General features: G+C 35.8%; 1 protein-coding gene across 1 annotated transcript in view; it reads left to right on the forward strand.

Moving 5' to 3' along the window:
- Positions 1–954: 954 nt before the first annotated feature.
- SLC22A16 (solute carrier family 22 member 16) overlaps positions 955–19,322 on the forward strand; it is a 65,057-nt gene continuing 46,689 nt past the window's right edge. The window contains exon 1 of the mRNA XM_031964409.1: positions 955–1,135. Coding sequence (XP_031820269.1) covers positions 1,083–1,135 — 53 coding nt within the window. The 5' untranslated portion in view covers positions 955–1,082. The remainder of the gene's footprint in view (positions 1,136–19,322) is intronic.

Raw genomic sequence — 19,322 nt, forward strand, 5'->3', positions numbered from 1 at the left:
CTTCCTTTTTTTTTTTTTTTTTTTTTTTTTTTTTTTTTTTTTTTTTTTTTTTTTTTTTTTTTTTTTGCTTTTTAAATCATTGACAATATGTTCTAGGTTTCACATTTATATCTTTATGGATCATTTAAAATCGATAGTTGTCATGTATTTTGCTAAGAATTGGGATGTTTTCTGCTATGTCTTGGATTTGTACTTTGGGAAGAAAACAAACATCTTTTATCAAGTCGACAAAAAGCTTCCTCAGTTCCCCAGAGAAGTAAATCATTACTATTCTCTTCTTCCTCTGCACCTTACTGGAAGTTTGCAAACACTTTATATAATTATCTCATTTGATGCTCCTGACAAACCGTTTTAATGAGGATAATGGGAAGCTGGGAAAGGTTAATGACTTGCCCCAGGGTCACTTAGCTAATATATGTCTGAAGCTGAATTTGAACTCAGATCATGCTCTACATTCGGCAGTAAATTTATTGCCCCACCTAGCAGCTAGTCAGCGTGGTGGGATGCGGGAGGGTGCACGGAGGTGCAACTGAGGGAAACCGAGAGGCGCTGGAAAGGCACAGTAGGGAGACTACAGAAAATAGCCACCATAGAGCAAGAGGGAAACAAAGAATAGTTGGGTAGATGGAGGCGGCAGCCAGAAATACTAGAGGAGAGAATCCTCGCCTTAAACCAGCTTGCCCAACCTTAGTTTCCTAGGTGCAAAAGGATGATAGTCACTCCCCCTGCTCTCCTCACAACACACACACACACACACACACACACACACACACGTGTCACGCAGCTGGCCTCACAACTTCGGAAGAGGCGGGCACTCAGATCAAGCGCTCGGGTCACTAGGGAGAGGGGGCAGGGTGTAATCTTAGGGCACGACGAGCGGACTGGGGTGCCAGTTTATCAATATGTCTGCATGCCCAAGGGCTTATCCTTGGAGCTGGGCGGGAGGTTTGGGGGTGGTCTCTAAGGGCTACGCCCTAGGCTGGGCTGGGCTGGGTGGATAAGGAGGGAAGGCGGCGGACCAGTGCTCTTCTAGCTGTTTGTCTTTGGGGCACTCACTCTCTGGGAGCCGGCAACCGGGCGAGATGAGTTCCGGCAACTTCGAGCTGATCTTCGACCAAGTCGGACACTTTGGCAGGTACAGGGATGGTGCGGTTGTTCCTGCCTTGTCACCAAGATCCTCTTCCTCGCAGTGGCTCCCTCTCCTTTTCTCTAACTTCTTTCCTCTCTTAGGAAAGGGGGAGAGAAAAAAAGAAGAAAGGGACCTGCGCCCCACCCCCTTTGATCTTTTATCTTATTCCCCTCCCCCTTCTCTTTCCCTCCTTCTTTTCTTTCTCCCTTTCGTCTCCTTCCATTACCCACCTCCAGTCACCTTCCCTCCTTTCTTCCTGTTCTCTTCAAATTTCATCCATCTTTCCTTCCTTCCTTTTTCTCTTTTACCTTTTCCTCCACATCTCCCCTTCCCATTTCTTGTAACTGCTCCCTTCCTTCATCCCCCGTCCTATTCCCCCTTTCCCTTTTTTTTCCTGCCGTATTCTCGTCCATGATTTTCTTCAACGGAAAAAGGAAAAAAAAAATGGGTCAGAAAGTATAGGAAGTTTCCCCTTTTTTTTTGTCCCCAAAAGTACGTGGTGTGTTGGGACTGTGCGTGCAGAGACTTCTGGTACCCTATCAGACTTGCTGCTGCAGACGTTGGCTTGGAACATTTCTACCTCTCCCGGGGAGTCATCACCCCGGATTTCCTTCCAAGGCTCTAAGCGGGTGTTGTCCTCGCTTGACTTTTGATCTTGGTGTAGGACTGGAGGAAAGTAGGAGAAAAAAAAAAAACCCTTACAGATGTTGGGGAAGGAAAAGAATGCCTCTTCCCTAACCCTCAGGTCAAGGATGAGTTCCAGGAAAGCAATGCATTTGGTTAGGCCTTGGCAGTAGAACTTTTTAAAAAATGCCCCTGATTCAGAGTAGATGGGTTACAGGTGTGACTTTTCGCCGCTCTCTGCATCGCTCAAATATTTAAGATAGTCGATGCTGTCTCTTTTCTTTCACTTACCCTAACAAATGCTGCATTTTCAAAGCCTTGTTAACTCTTCGGATTTCTAGGGTCTCTCACAATGCCTTTTCTTGAGTAGGGACTCAGTAAATATATGTTGAATGAATGACTTTTAGACTATGAGGTTATTTTCCATACTGCTGCTTTTCCTATAAATATTTGTTGTTGAATGAATGATTGAAATGAAGACAAACGTTTCTGTTTTAAAAGTAGGTGCTCTATGACTATGCAGATGTGAGAAAAAGGACCTGACCAACTCTTTCCTTAGAAGCCTTAAATCTTTTGAAGTGCTAAGGAGGGGCAGGAAGAGCATCTCCTTTGTCTGCTGGGGCAATTCAGAGAATATAGTCTCTTTATGACAGCAGGATCTGTTTTATTTAATGTTTGTATCTTTTCCCCAGGCCATATTTGGGTTATTTTGTTTTGTTTGTGAGATTCTGTTGAAGAGAGATCAGAGAAAATAGAGATGTGGCTTGAACTTGGTCAGGCAAAGAAGGGGAAATCAAGAGTCCTTAGTGACTAAACAAAAATGTGTTAATGGTTTATCTAACACCTGAATATTTATGCCCATTTCTCTCACTTATGTTCTTTCCTTGCATAAGAAAAGATTTCTTCTGGACACCTGCCCCCATTCTCATAATAATGCCAAACAATCTTGGGAAAACAGGTGGGATGTACAGGTGGGATACAGTCAAGATTTCACCTTAATATGATTTAAGATTTAGTGTCTGGGAATATATTTGTTTTAAAAACAACAACAGGATTCATATGTCCTAGGACTCAAAGTGAAATGAATTGAGACTGTCCAAAGAAACATCTGGAGTAGAAATCAATTTAATCTAGTAACTTATAATAATTAGTCATTTGCAAACCTTTAAAGTTTGCAAAGTCCTTACCTTCCTTTATTTCACTTAAGTTTTACAACAACCCAATGAGGTAGGTAAAATAGGTTTTATTTATCTCCATTTTATAGAAGAGAAATTGAAGCTCTGAGTAAGTTAGTGATTTATAATGGAAAGGAGAAGTTATCATGAGGAAGAGTTAGAAGTGTGATTTGAACTCTAGACTAGTTGACATCATCCATATCTATATATCCATCCCTTGACTTGCTCCTGAGTTCTAGTCCCACATTACACCCTATCTATTGGACATTGCCCTCATTGGATGTCCTGTTTTTGTTCAATCATTTCAGTCATGTCTGACTCTTTGTGACCCTATTTGGTAATTTTTTTTTTGACAGAGAGGAATGATTTGCCAAATTCACTATCATCAAAGTTCCTTATGTTTTCCACCAAACCCACTTATTTCTATGGTGGGTGAAACCATCTTTTTTATTTTTATTTTTTATTATAATAACTTTTTATTGACAGAACCCATGCCAGGGTAATTTTTTGCAACATTATCCCTTGCACTCACTTCTGTTCCGATTTTTCCCCTCTCTCCCTCCACCCCCTCCCCTAGATGGCAAGCAGTCCTATATATGTTGAATATGTCGCAGTATATCCTCAATACAATATATGTGTGCAGAACCAAACAGTTCTCTTGAAACCATCTTTTGAAACCAATATTCTCTCACCTTCACCTACATTCACGATCAACTTCTTGCCATGATTCTAAGTCTGCAACATATCTTTCTTCATACTCTTCTTAACTCAACTATTGTTTCTCATCATATATTATCCTGACCCTTACAATGGTTTCCTTGTTGTTCTCTCCCTCAAGTCTTTCTCATCTCCACAAAACAATTAGTGATATTCCTAAAGCACAATCTGAATATGTCACTTCTCTGTTTGAAAAACTCTGGTGATGTCTGATTGTCATTAGTAAAATACTAACTTTCCTGTATGCATTTAAAAGTCCTTCATAGTTTGACTCCAATTCTTCCTCTTTTTTCAAAATTAATTTAATTTTAAGTTTTGATTTTTAAAAATGAAATCTATTTTATCTCTTTTATAATTTCCTATAGAAAAAAAAAGAATTCCTTGAACAGTTAGATATACATAGTCAAACAAAAACAATTTCCCTCCATTTGTCATGTCCAAAATATATATATTTCTCATTTTACACATTTAACACTCCAATTCCTCATGGAATTTTTTCCTCTCATCACCTTGCTGTTACGAGGGAACCAAGGAGTTCACAAGCTCCTAATATGTATCAGGCACTGTGCTAAATGCTTAACAAATATTATTTCATTTGACCTTATGATAACCTTGTTGCTTATGATTATCTCCATTTTACAGATAAACAGACAGAGGTTAAATCATTTGCCCAGGTTCACATAAGTTTCTAAGCCTTGGATTTGAATATTCATATCTATTAATTCTAAGCCAGGAACTTACCACCTCTCCTAGCTTTCTCAGGATATAAGTATCATGCTTTATCATTGGTCCTCTTGAATAGGGGTTCAACCTATCTTTCCAGACTTAATAATAATGTGTAAATGTTATTCTACTTCATTGAAGCTACATTTCCCCCAAGCTGCCTGACTTGCTATCTTTCACACATCTTTAACTCAACCTTGCAGAGATTATTTTCTTTTCAGATCCACCTGCTAGAAGACCTTCTTTTCTAACATTCTACACATTCCTTATCACTACCTTCTCCTGAAGCAATTAGTGCCTCCTAGACACCAAAATGGCCTTGTATTATATTTACACATTTGTTGTAAGCTCCCAACCCCTACCCCTATCTTAGTGCTTAGCACAATGTCTAGGCACGGTGAATTATTGGCAGAATACCACAACCTTGAGAACAAGGATTCTTTCATTTTTATCTTTATATTCCTGATGATTTTCATGTAGTATTTTGTTGCGTAGAACTGCATATTATACTCTTGTTTCATGGAGTACTTTTTGTGAGGGAGGTGGGCTGGGAAAATCCTTCCATAGCAGATTGCAGTCAGGCATACTTTTGGTTGCTGCTGGCTGTTGTATTTATTTATTTTTCCTTTTAAGATATCTTTTTATATCATTGACAAGAATGGGTGATTTCTGTTGATTTGGTGCACTAGAGGGGGTGGTAGGATGAGTGGAAAGAAGACCCCACTGAGGGAAAACAAGGAATGTAACATTGGGAGAGAGGTCATAGGAGAACTACAGAGATGATTAAAGTCAGAGATGGGAAAAGACAATCTTTGGGAAGAGGTTAAAGGACTTAGTTTTGTTTGTTGTGGAAGCTTGAGGACTAAATATTTTCCCAAGCATATGAAGAGTTTTCACAAAATGGTGGTGGTTAACTTTGGTTCCTTTTTAAAAGAACCAGTAGAAATAAGTATAAGCATAATAATATGAGGTATTTATATTATATAAAAATAACTTCTTTTACAAAGTGATGATTGAAAGCTAGACTGAGGAAAGTAAGGAGTAATTTTATGGTAACTATAAAAAAGAATGAAAGAAAAAAGATGGTTTAGAAATAGCTTTATCTATAGGTAAAGAAATTGAGTAAATAATGTGAAAAACTACAAATCCTTTCATCTAGCAAGTACTACTTAATTTAATTGATTAAACATTGTTGAAGTCAAGAGTTCCAATCATTTTTCCAATCCTCTTGCCCTTGGCTTTTAATAAACTTCCCATAGCCTTTAATTTATATGTAAGGAAATAAATTCTAGAATATAACATAGAGGAGAATATATTAGCTGCTGGGAGGATCAAGAAAGGCTCCTTGGAGGAGATGATGCTTGAGCCGAGTCTTAAAAGAATTCAGAGATTCTAAGAGTTGAAGTGAGAAGGGAGAACATTCTGGTTATGAGTGTCTGAACTCAAATGGTGACTAAATGTATGTGGACAGATGTAAGAGAAGTTATGGAGGGATGGACAAGTTTTGACAATTGAGAAGATATGTGGAGTAAAGAAGAGTCCTGTCTCCTCTGTGTGGGGATATCTCAGGGTACTATACCATCTGTTCTTATAACTTCACTATTTCTGTTGAAGACATCATTATTCTTTCAGTCATCCAGCTTTACAACCTTGGAGTCATTTTGGACACCATATTCTCCCTCCCTCTCAAGTCAATTCTACTTTTTTCCTCTCTCTCTCTCTTAAATCAACTCTACCTTTGCTTCTGGAAAGGGTATGCCAATTACTTTTCTATACCTCCATCTCTTATCCCTGTGAGATAAAAAAGATTTATAAGACGATAAAATCCTGTCCTGGGTATTACCTCTCCTGAATACCTTATCTCCCTCTATCAGAATGTATGTTTCTTGAGGCCCAGGACCATTTTTCTTTTGTTTTTTGTACTAGATTTAGCCCAGTACTTGGTAAGTGATTATTAGATGTTTTTTATTCCTTATCAATTTCCAAAATCAATCTCTTGTCACTACATCTATCCCCTTTCTTTCCATTAATAATTCAGGCTATTACTTCTTACCTTCATCCAGTCTGGTAATAAATAGTAAAATCTTGTTAGTTGATTGATTGATTGGACAATTGGATCCCCAAATACAAGGCTTCTTAAATTGTGAGTCACAACCCCATATGGAAGTGTATAACTGAATGTGGGGATTGCAAAAAATTTGACGACAGTAAAAGATTTCTGAAAATAGCGATAAAAAATGAATTCAAAATCAAATGTGGAGTGAATCAGAGGTATTTCTGGCAACATTTGCCTGTTGTTGTATTGTGAGATTTCACTGCACCATTGGTCATGAATATATAATATGCATTTTGCACTATGCATGCACAAATACTACTAGAAACACTTTGATTCAGATTTGAAACAGGGTCGAGGAAAAATTTCTTGGGCAAAATGGATTGCAAGTGGAAAAAAGTTTAAGAAGCCCTGTCCTAGTAGAACAGGAATTGTTTTGTTTATTTTGTCTATCTTGAGTTTAGCACTATACCTGGCCCATACCTCTGTGGAATTAGTGATTTTTGAACAAGTCAATTCATCTGTAAAGGCCAAGGTCTTCCATTTCATCCAGGGTTCATCTCCAGTCATCATCATTTTGCCACTGGACCCAGATGACTCTGGAATAGAAACTGAGGCAGGTGGCTTTGCACAGCTCTCCCTTTCTTAAATCCATTTCATTTGCGTGTCATGGCATCTTTAATGCCATAGTTCTCTTCAAAGGACAAAAAAATTGTATCTTATTTACTAGCCTTGTAAATTGTAGCAGGGCAGAAGTCATATCTGATTTTAAGTCCAGCTTGGTCTCCATTGCCCTATATATGAAGAATATTTCATTTCCATTTGCCATCAAAAAAAGTATACAAAAAAAGTAATGAGATACTGGGATTTAAATATGAATTGTAATTAATGGCAAATTCATTTATTTTGTGCCAAGCCCTTTTGCTCTTTTTCATTTTGCTCTCCTCCATTCATTCACTTTATGATACAGCTTTGTGACAGTGTTTTGACTTTTTTTTTTGAACATAGAATAATGCTTGGCACAAAAGAAGTGTTCAGTAAATGTTGCCTGACTAATAGTAATGTTGGATGAAGAAAAACATAGTATAGTCAAAAGGACACTGGACTTGTAGGAAGATTAGAGTTTGAGTTGGGCTTCTGAAATGTTGTAGAAGTGTAACGATGCGCAAGTCACTTAGCCTGAATCTGTTTATTCAGCTGTTAACTAGGGATCATATCATCTATGATAGACTTAGCTCTTCTCAACAATGCAGTGATTCAAGGGAATTCCAATAGACTGGGAATGGAAAATACCATTTGCATCCAGAAAGAGAATGTGGATCAAAACACAGTCACTTTAACCTTTTTGGTTTATTTTGTTTGCTTTTTTTTTTTTAAATCATGCTTTTTTCTCTTTTGGTCTGACTTTTCTTGAACAACATGACAAATATGGGGAAAAACAGGTGTTGTGCTGGAAGTATCAACTTTATAGGATTGCTGTGAGGAAAGAATTTTATGACTCTTTAAGAGTTCTCAAGAAAGGTGAAGAATCCTTAGTTGGTGTTTTCAGAAGTCATAGTCTCTGCCTTGCTTTTTTCCTTACTTTTCTTTCTGCCTTCCCACTCCTTCCACTTTTAAAATTTAATTATTGTCTACTTATCCTCTTCTCTCTCTTATCCCTATTTCTATTAGATAGTGCAACAGTTTTTGAAGTGTGTAGTCAATGGTATCTTGGCTGTATTTATTTTTGCATCATAATTAATGGTCAGAATAAAGATAAGGTTGGAGAAAAAGGAATCAGTCTCAAAAGTTAGCTTTCTCAATGCCTGTATAGTATACTCCTACTGTCCAATTCAAAGGGTTCTAAATTCTTGGTGTAGGGAAAGAAGACTAGACCTGGGTTCACCAAACCCCTGTGTCATCATCTATGAAAGATATGTGCATCTACCTCACAAGATGGCTGGGAAGAACTTATAGGTTGCTGAAAAATGGGAATTTTCTTATTCAAGTGTTCTTGTGAGATTAGCAGGAGACATGTATTTTCTCAGTTTGGAAAACAACATATGAGATGAAAGTAATTTGCCCAAAGGCACATCATTTATAGAAACTTTAGATTTACCTAAAGTTTTAGGTAAAAATAGACTGAGATTCGCCAGTTTTTTCCTTTATGACAATGGAAACTTCATATTTCCTTCTCCTCCACAACCAAATCCTCCCTCTGTAGTTATTACCATAACTGAAATATAGGCAATATTCAATTCATTGTTTTGGATAATAATTATTACAACTCATTTTATCATATTATTCAAATACATTTTTGTTAATTTAAAAAATAAACAAACAAATTATCCAATGATTTGAATGCTGCATGGTATGAAAAAACATGGAAAAGGGAGGTAGATTGTTGTGTGTGAGGGATAGCTGGGCCAGGTTATCCTAATTAAATGGGATTAATGTACAATAACAATGGAAAGGTATATTGTAAAGGACTTTAAATGCCAAATAGAGAAATTTTATCTAATCTTCGAGGTAATGGGAATTTATTGATCTGGAAAGTGTCCCAATTAGACCTGTCCTTTAGGAATATTACTTTGTCTGCTATATGGAAGATGGTCTTCTAGCCTAGTCTCGCTTTAATTAGGCTTGAATTTCACCTCTTTTTCCTCTTAGTTGGTTCCTCATTTTGGTTCTGGGGATTGCTCTTTTTAGAAAAAATATTTTCATTTTTTCCCAGTTACATTTAAAACATGGGAGGGAGGGAGGGAGAGGGAGAAGAAGGAGAAGGAGAAGGAGAGAGAGAAAAAGAAGGAGGGAGGGAGAAAGAGGGAAAGGGAGGGAGGGAGAAAGAGGGAGAGGGAAAGGGAGAGAATGTTTCAATTGAATTCAAACACAATTAGTTTTTTCTCTAAGTATGGATAGGATTTTTCATCATAAGTCCTTCAGAATAATCATAGATCACCATATTATTGAGAATAGCAAAGTCAATCACAGTTGATCATCCCAAATTACTTTGTACATAGTATATTTCACTTTGCATAAATTTATGGAGGACTTTCCAGATTTTTCTAAGAGCATCTTGCTTATCATTTCCCATAGAAAAATAATATTCCAATGTAACCACATACTACAATTTATTTAGCATTTCCCCAATTGCTAGCCATCCCCTTAGTTTCCAATTTTTTGTACTGAAAAGAGAGCTTCTGTAGATACTTTTGTACCTATAGGGTTTTTCCTTTTTTTTTTAATTTCTTTTGGAATTCATGACTTATAGTGATATTGTTAGGTCAAAGGATATGCATAATGTTATAATCCTTTGGGCATAGTTCATATCTTTTAATCATTTATCAATTAGGGCATGGCTCTTATATTTTTAAAATAAATTTGATACAGTTCCCTACACTTGAGAAGTGAAGCCTTCAAGAGAAACTTGTTTAAAAATCCTTTTTACAATTACTATTGCTAACTGTATTTCTCCCCATTTATTCTACTCTCCCTCTCCTTTCTCCCTGATCTTCCTCAACAGTGTTTTGCTACTGATCATACCCTCTCCCAATATTCCCTTTCTTCCTCAATTTAACCACTTTCCCTTCCCCTTCCCCTCCCCCTCCTACTTTCCTTCAGGGTAACATAGATTTCTATACCCATACTGAGTTTGTATATTATTTCCTCTTTGTATTAATTCTGATGAGAGTTAGATTCACTCACTTCCCCTTTATTCCTCCTCTTCTCCTCCTCTGTAAAAGTTTTTTCTTACCTTTTTTTATGGCAGATAATTTATACCATTATACCATTCTACTTCTCCCTTTTCCTTTCTCTCAGTTCATTACTTCTCTCCCCCCCCCCCCTTAATTTAATTTTTTTAGTGGTGATTGTTCTTAATTACCTGGAGTGACCTCTATCTCTGTTCTTCTCCCTATCCCCACATTTCCTTAACTCTGAACAATGATAAGATGTTACAGAGAGGCAAATTTAGCCCTGATTTTTTAGGAAAATTTCCCAGCAATGAGGATTTTTCAGAGGTGGAATGGGGATGCCTAGAGAGATAATGGAGTCTCTATTCTTCGAGGTCTTCTGTCAAACTATGGGTTAGGTCTATTGTAAGGGATTCCTTTTGAATATGGGGTAGACAAGAATGCTGCTGAGATTCCTTCTAGTTCTAACATTGTGTTTAGTTTTATTTATTTAATTCCTAGATATTAATTCATCTCTTTCCTTACTTCTCAAATTTGTTCATTCCAATTGATTGTGTGGCCATTACTTCATTAGTAGAGGTCATCACCATTCATCACCTGATAGTATGTAGTACTGTCTTAGTTTTGAAGCTTTCAGTTGCAAATACCTTTTTATCATGGAAAAGTGGAGGGATAGAGAGTCACTTCATCTTAGAGCCTTCATTTTGTTTTCTGTAAAATGATGGGGGGAAGGAGGATAGGGATGGTGGTTGGATTAGATATATTCTGAAGTCTCCCAGAGCTAGTTATCTGTGATTCTCCATGATGTGATGAAGAACATTTGGCCTAGATTTTCCAGCTGAAATATTTTTCTTTTCTTTCACATTAATAGGTCAGAAAAAAATCTGAGGAATAGAGCAAAATGCTAGTTATGATTCATTAGTAACTTCTCATCCAGTGCAATTCTCATGCCCTTCCATAAATTCTTTATAAAGTATCTATATCTGTTGGAGTATTAGAGGACTTTCACTGAGTTTTTTAAAAAAATATTTCATGGATAACAGTGTAACACTCAAGTTGTCCATTTGTTATTTTTTGCTCTTGATAGGCAGGTAAATGTTGCAATAGATTGAACATGAACCTGGAGTTAGGAAGACTTGAGTTCAACTCTAGACTTAGACACCAACTGCATGACTCTGGGCAAGTCATTTCAATTTTTTTTTGGCCTTAATTTCCTCATCTTTAAAATGGGAATAATAATACCTCCTACCTATCAGGGCTGTTGTGAATATCAATGATGAGATAATATTTGTAAAATGCTTTTGCAAGCCTTAAAAGCATCATATAAATGCTAGCTATTATTCACTAGTTAACTATTGAATGTCCACCTCCGTTTCTGGTCATGTGGGTACCTAATAATGTCTTTTACATCGCTTATCACATGCAAGTTATTATTACGTGCTCTAATCTACTTATATCCAATATCTCTTCCATAAAACTTGTATTCTGATGTCATTTGTGAAAAGGATAACCTTCCATAAAAACTGTCTTTTCTCTCGAAGAGTGTGAAAATGATGTGTTCCTTTTTTGTTGTCCAAAGGGAGAGGAATGACTTTTAACCATATTTCAGCTTCTATTTGAAAGAAGAGTAGAGTCTGATGAGAAAAGGATATTTAGATGTCCTTCTCCCAGTTACCTTAGAAGGGTTTCTGGGGACTTCCCCAAATCAATCGAAGTTAACAGAAATAAGAGTTTTCTCTTCCCAAATTGTAGGGTTTTTTTTCTCTTACAATATGACCTAGGAATAAAAGTCCTTACTCTATCTTTATTCCACAGTGCTGTTTTGTAAAGAATAGAATCAGATACACTGAAGACACTTCCTTTTGACATATAATACCCTTCTTCACTCCAGTCTCTGATGAGGAGATGACTCTTCTTGCCAAGACTAATCTATTTACATCTATTCTTGATCCCATCTTTCCTATTTTATCTAAGAAATTGGTCCCTATGTTTATCCTTTATCTCAGCAATTGTCAATCTCTTTCCATCTTCTGACTTATTTTTGGCTGCCTACAAATACTTCTCTGTCTCTTTCACCCCTGAAAGATCCTCACTAGATTCTATCATTTTGTTTGTTGTTCAGTTATGTTTGATTCTTCATGTCTCTATGGACCATAATTTCCATGGGATTTTCTTGATAAAAATATGAGAGTGGTTGCCATTTCCTTCTCCAGTTCATTTTACAAATGAGGAAACTGAGACAAACAGGATTAAGGAGTAAGTGTGAGGCTGGATTTAAATTCAGGTCTTCCTGACTCTAGGCACAGTGCTCTATTCACTGAACTACTTAGCCGCCTCAGATTCTCTCATCCTTATTAGCTATTATCCTATATCCTACCTCTCCTTTACAGCTAAACTCCTTGAAAAATCTGGCTTCTCTTGATGCTTCCACTTCTTCTGAAACTCTTATATCCTTTGCAATCAAACTTCAGATCTCATCATTAAATTTAATCTTTTATCTCCAAAGTTATCTGTGATTTTGTAAATGCTAAATCTAATGACCTTTTCTGAATCTGAATTAAAAAAAAATATCTCTGCAGCAATTGACACGTGATTATCATTGTTCTTGGTTTTTCTCCTTCCTATCTGACTGACTGCTCTTTACACTCCTTTGCTTAGTCTTTCTCACTGTCAGTGTATGTTAAAATTCTGTTCTGGGCTCTCTTCTCTGTCATTCTCTTCTGTCTCTCTTTCTCTACCATTCTTTCTCTGTCTCTCCCTCTCTCTCTTAAAAAAAAAAAACAAACTATGTCACTTTATTTCCTCAACAACTCCAATGTATTCAGTTATTATCTCTGCAGATAATTCCCTTCCATTCCTGGACTCTTTCCTGAACTTAGTCACATACCAAAAATTGCCATTTAGACATTTCAACCTGAGTTCCCTGTAGGCATCTTAAATTTTTCATGTACAAAATTGAACTTATCTTTCTCCCCTAAACTCACCTCTTTTATGAACTTCTTTTTACCTATATTCTTTGCCTACATTCTTCCAGTCACTGAAGTTTAAGATCTAAGTATTATCCTCAATTCTTCACTTTCATTTACTCTATAAATACAATCTGTTGCCAAATCTTGTTTCTACTTCCACATCTCTTGAATCCTTCTTCATCTCTGTGATCACACAAATACTATCTTTATTCAGGCTTTCATAACCTTTCATCTGGACTATTTCAAAAGCCTTTTAAAATGGTTTTCCACAGCTGCTAAAATGATTTTCCTAAAGCATTGGTCTAATCACATCACACTTCTTTAAAATTCAATAAACTTTAGAAATTTCCTGTTATCTTTGGGATCAAATATATAGTTCTCTGGTTGGAATTTAGAACTCTTAATAACCTCATCCTGTCTTATATGTCTTTTTTTAAAATTATTAATACCCTTTTAATTTATTAATCCCCTCAGTAGAATCTGTGATCCAGCCATACTGGCCTCTTTGTTTCTCCTTGAGGATACTCTCCATCTCTTCTTTTCTTTCTTTGCTTCTTAAAATCCCTGGTTTCTGTCAAGCTCACATGCTACCTTTTATATAGCAGGTCTGGTCTCACCAGCTACTAGTGCCTTTCTTCTGTTCTGCACTTATCTTTTATAAGCCTATTTATATCCATCATTTCCCTCATTAGAATGTAAGCTCCTTGGAGTCTGAGAATTGTTTTTGCTTTTTATTGTTATTTCTAGAACCTAGCACAGTAAAGGTTTAATAAATGCTTCTTAGTTGATTTAGATTGCTGGTGATAACACTTTGAAAAGTACAAAACCCAATATTGAAATAAAGCTATTTTATATACACATAAATATAAGAATCTCTCTCTCTCTCTCTCTCTCTCTCTCTCTCTCTGTGTGCGTGTGTATGTGCGCGTGTGTGTTTGTGGGCAATATGTGTTCCATCTTTTTTCTTAATCAAAAATAACTCGAGTGATGAAACATTTACTTCAATGCATCTGGAATCTCCTCTGTATAAATTTCCTCCTCCATTAATGTATCCCTTCTTTGTTTTCTCATCCCTTAGAATTTTTTTCCTGTTCTCTCAAAGACTCATCATAGAACATTTACCCAAATGTATGATTGTTTTGATGTTGTATGGCCAGGATGTCTCATTTGTTGAAGAACTGAAATCATAGTCAACCAAAGGAAAACAGACAAAGGTCCTAGGATATATGTATGTGTGTGTGTGTGCATGTGCACACATGCAAGAATGATAGGCACAGTGTACATTGTGATTTCCCTACCATATGTTAATGTCTGAAAAATATTTATTTCACTACTGTGTCTCATTTTTAAAATGTGTATTTTAAATAAAGTTAATTTTAAAAATTAAGTTTTGGTTGCTTTAGTTTGAGGAATAAAAATGCCTATCATAATTAGTCAATAAATGTTCTCCTTAAAAAGTATAAATTCTCTAGATACATACTTTAAGGAAATATGTTATGAGAGCATGGTGGGCACAAGTAGATTGCACAGGTCATCCCTAGAAATATGTTGTATTTTTGAGAAGTGCTGAAAAGAATACCATTGAGCTGCTGATATAATAGAATGAGGAATTGCTAATAGTAAATGTTTAACATGTGTTACACAGTTATACATTAGTCTTAAAAAACTCTGGAAATCTAAACTTATATAAGAAAGACAGTCTCTTTTCATGTATATTTGGCTTGTTTTCCAGTCACTCTCTAAGGGTACTTAGTCAGGGTAATTTATTTTTTATATATTTCCTTGCATTGTTGGGCAGTGTTTTATACACAATGGTCACTCAGAAGATATTTGTGACCAACTTTTGAAAAGTCATTTAAAAAACGTACATATACATACACACATAGATCAAGTACTTTTTCTTGTTCTTCTGTATTTCTCTATTTTTGCAAATCTTTTCCTATCTCCCTCTCTAGGTAAAATTCCAAAATGGTAGAACAGTTCAGGAAAGTGTTTGTCAAATTGAAAACCAATAATCAATATCCATTGCACAGAATTAGCTTTCTCAGAATTATGTAAATAGATTTATTTAAAAGTCCTGATACTCATTTCATTTTACATATTAATAATTTTTTGGGAGGTACAATCACTTCCTAATAAATTGCTCCTTTCCAAACTCCCTTTAAACACACACACACACACACACACACACACACAAGCAATTTTTCTCCAGGGTGGGGAAAGTGAGTTCATATAAATATGGAAACTCCCATCATTGGTATAAATAAGCAGTTCCTCTGTAATTTGTAGTTTTGGACAGTTGACTGGGACAAGAGCTTTATTTGTGTGTGTGTCTGTGTGTGTGTCAGAGGCAGGACTTTAAGCCTTTTATATAGTTCACTATTCCTTAAGAAAAAAGAAAACAATGTATTAACTTTAGTTAATAGTACTTACATTGGTTATTGTATTTGATTTGAATTTTGAGTTATTTTTGTGTTGTTTTTGTTTATCTTATTATAGCCATTATATATCTTGTTGATCTGTACAAATTCATGCCTGTCTTCCCACATTTCTCTGAATTCCCATATTTCTCTGAATTCTTCGTATTCATCCTTTATGCGGCAGTGGTGTTCCATTACATTTATAGACCACAGTCGCTTCATCCATTTCCCAAATATTGGGCATACAATCTTGTTTCCTGCTTTTTGCTATTACACACAGTGCTTATATGACTATTTTGTTATATAAAGGGATGGGTTCTTTCTGTTATTAACCTTCTTGAGTATAAATGAATTGTTGAATGATGAAACGAGTCTCCTCTCTTGCTTATATACTAATCTAAGATAGTAATCATTTTAAAATAAGCTGTGACTTACTCATCTGTATTGTTACTTGACTAAGAAAATGGTGCTATAACTGAATCAGATTGGAAGCATTATTCTTTGCTATTAGAATATACTTTCCAAATGGATTAGACACTTGTACTTAGGGTGCCCTCTAAACTCCACAGTGACCACTATCTTTCATCAGTGTGCTTTTTAGCTTCAGGATTATGAGAGGTTTGTATAATAATGATATTAGCTATAATTAAAATGGCACTTTGCGATTTTGAAGCACTTTTAAAGCCATTATCCCATTTTCATGATAAATACCCTATAAGGCTCTATCACTTTCCTTTGTGTATCACCACTTTCTTTATTAAGCTATCAGTACAAGAGAAAGAAAAGTTTAAGGAACAAAAGTGAATTAAGGGTCTCCTTGGCAGCTTAGAAGAGGAATCATTCTTTTCTTTTCTTTTTAAAAATTATTTTAAACAAAAACAAAATAGGAAAATAAAAAAATTACCATGTGCACAGAAGAAAATATGCAAAAATGTAAAACAATAAATTTCCATTTCAAAAAAGCTTATATGATAAATACTACACATTATATTCAGAGCTGTCCATCTTTTCTTTCCTTCCTTGTAGTTTTCTTTTATTCTCTTCTGTGTACTTTTTACTTTATTCTTTTTTTCCTCTCTTTCTTCTCCCCCCCCCAAGAAAGCTATAATTAAGCCCATATATATGTATATCCATCTATCTATTTTTCTTCATATACATACATCTATACACAAACATATAAAATGCATATAGACATACACATACATATGTGTCTAAAATCATATATATATATATATACATATATATATGCATCTATGTATGACCATATTATGCTTATTTGTCCTCTATTTCTCTGAAGATAGATAACATCATCCTTCATAAGTTCAAGTCTTTCAATATTTTTCTAATTTCACCAACTCATCATTTCCTAGACCACAACAATATTCCAACATTATCAAGTCTAGTTATTTTAAATAACCTAAAATAGTATTGATTAACATAACTGACAGTGTAGTTTAACTATTTTTCTCTTTTGATTAAATCTATTTTAGTTTTAACTTTGATGTCATAATTACTATCCCTGCTTTTTTTTTACATAGTAAATTTTACTTCTGATTTTTATTTTATATGTAGATATAGCTCTTATTTCCTATCCCTCCTAAGTCTTCTGCTTTACTTCTACTCTACTACCTTGCCCTCCTATTACATAATATACCCGTTGTCAAGGATTCCTCCCTTATCCTCTCCCTGCACCCTTTATCCTTGCCCTCTTGTTTCTATCTGAATTTAGAAAACTTTTATAATCTTCCAACAGTACAAGCACACACGCACACCCACCCACACGTATATGTGTGTATGTAGTGTCTCCTCTTTATCCCATCCCCTTTAGTCTATACACACTTCTATGTCCCTCCCCATCTTATTCCTTCACCTTCTTTCTTTCTTTCTTTCTTTCTTTCTTTCTTTCTTTCTTTCTTTCTTTCTTTCTTTCTTTCTTTCTTTCTTTCTTTCTTTCTTTCTTTCTTAGCAGCACAGATAGGCCCAGCTTTCCTTATCTGATGTAGTTTCTTTAATTTTCCCTGACTCTTACTCCAGACTCCCCACACTGTCTAGGAGGTAAAAATTCATGTGGCTTGGGCTGGGGCTGGGAAGAGCTACTTCCCTACCCAGCTAGGTGCAAATTTGGCCCTTTCTGTTTCAGAAGAGATAGCTTTGGAGGTATTTCTACTTCACAGTGGCCACACCTCCATCCCCGATATCTTTCTTTGTATTTTTCCAATTGTTCCAGGACCACCACCACTATTCTACCTGGATACTTATTGTTCTGTATTCTGTCTGAGGCATTTTTCTGATTTGTGAGAGAGACTGGAGAGATAGAAATTTTCTGACACAGGCCACCTCTTCCTGAAATAACTGCCATCATTATTTTCATATCAGATTCTGCAAAATAAAATGAGAGCTTTTAAATTCTCAACTTTTCAGACCTAGTATCTCTCCATTGGCTTAGTTTAAAAATAGATGACAAGGTCAATCAAGATGAAGAGTCCCTTAATTCTTTAGATGGTGGTTGGTTATCCTAGTCACTAGCCTATTTCTGAAAGTTCAAAGTATTCCTTATACACTTTAATAAAAACTTAAAAATTTTCATTCTCAGCTGGATTTGGAGAGAAAGTGTGGCATTTTAGGGAAGAGCTGGAATGTTTTCCTTTTTTAAAGAGTATTTAATTCCCCTCTCAGTTATAGTTCAAGAAAAAATTGAGCATTTATATTTTTACAAGATTTTAAATTCCAGATTTTTCTTCCTTCCTTACCTTCCTTCCCCTTTTACAAACATGGTAGGCATTTTGATATAATTTGTACACATCCTAATATTTAAAACTTTTCTATATTAATCACAGTTTTAAAATAAGAAACAGATCAAAAGAAAAAAAACACAAGAAAGAATAAAGTAAGTGAAAAAAATATGCTTCAATCTGTATTCAGAGTCCATTAGTTCTTTGTATGGTTATGGATGGCATTTTCCTTTTTGAGAATCCTTTGTACTTGTCTTGGATCATTGTATTGATGAAGTTTGTATCCCCTCCATTCTCAGTGGTGATGAGGTTAGTGGCAATAAGAGAGTTGTTAAAATCCTCCTTTCAGTCCTCTGAAGTTTTAAAGTGAAAGAATTCACTTATCCCAAATTATTAATTGCAAAATGAAAGTTTATTGTTGGATAAAAACTAGTTTGCTAAGAGACTGACTTCTATAGTAGCAAAGTCCCATTAGGGAAATGGAATCTTGCACTGAGACAAGAATGCCTTCTCAGTGGGCAGGGTCCTAGCAAATTGCTTGGGCCTCTACAAAGAGTCAGTGCAGATATTGCCCTTTTTAAGGAGTCCCTTCAGGAGCCAAAGTTCCCAGGCTTGGATGCTTATCAGTTTCCAGCCCAGATCTCCTATTGTAATTAACACTTTAAAGAGGTGCTTTTGGACCAGGATTTCTAATTGAATCAAAGGCTCTGGCATCCCAGAAAGATAACTTATCTGGAAGCATATGCCTTCCCCAGTAGGAGCTGAGACTCTGAAAGGGATCACAGATCAAAAGGAAATATAATTTCAGAGTGATGATGAAGGGGGAGGAGAACTGTTCCCTTTAAGATTATCACTCTGAGATTGTGTCCCCTTTTCTGATCTCAAAGATCAGGATCTCCCAGGCTCCAAGGACTGGAGACAGAACCCAAATCTTTCAGCATAAGAGAAGCAATATTATTCAGGGGCAAATCAACTCCCATAGAAATTCTAAATTCTCATTCAATTGAATACTGATCTGATCAGCTTGGATTATCCCAGCCCCCATCAAGATACCCAATATAACAACCTCCCTCAACTAAAGCCTTTGCAGATGACCCTAGGTAGCTTGC

The sequence above is a fragment of the Sarcophilus harrisii genome, chromosome 4 (genome assembly GCF_902635505.1).
Source record: "Sarcophilus harrisii chromosome 4, mSarHar1.11, whole genome shotgun sequence".
NCBI lineage: Eukaryota > Metazoa > Chordata > Mammalia > Dasyuromorphia > Dasyuridae > Sarcophilus > Sarcophilus harrisii.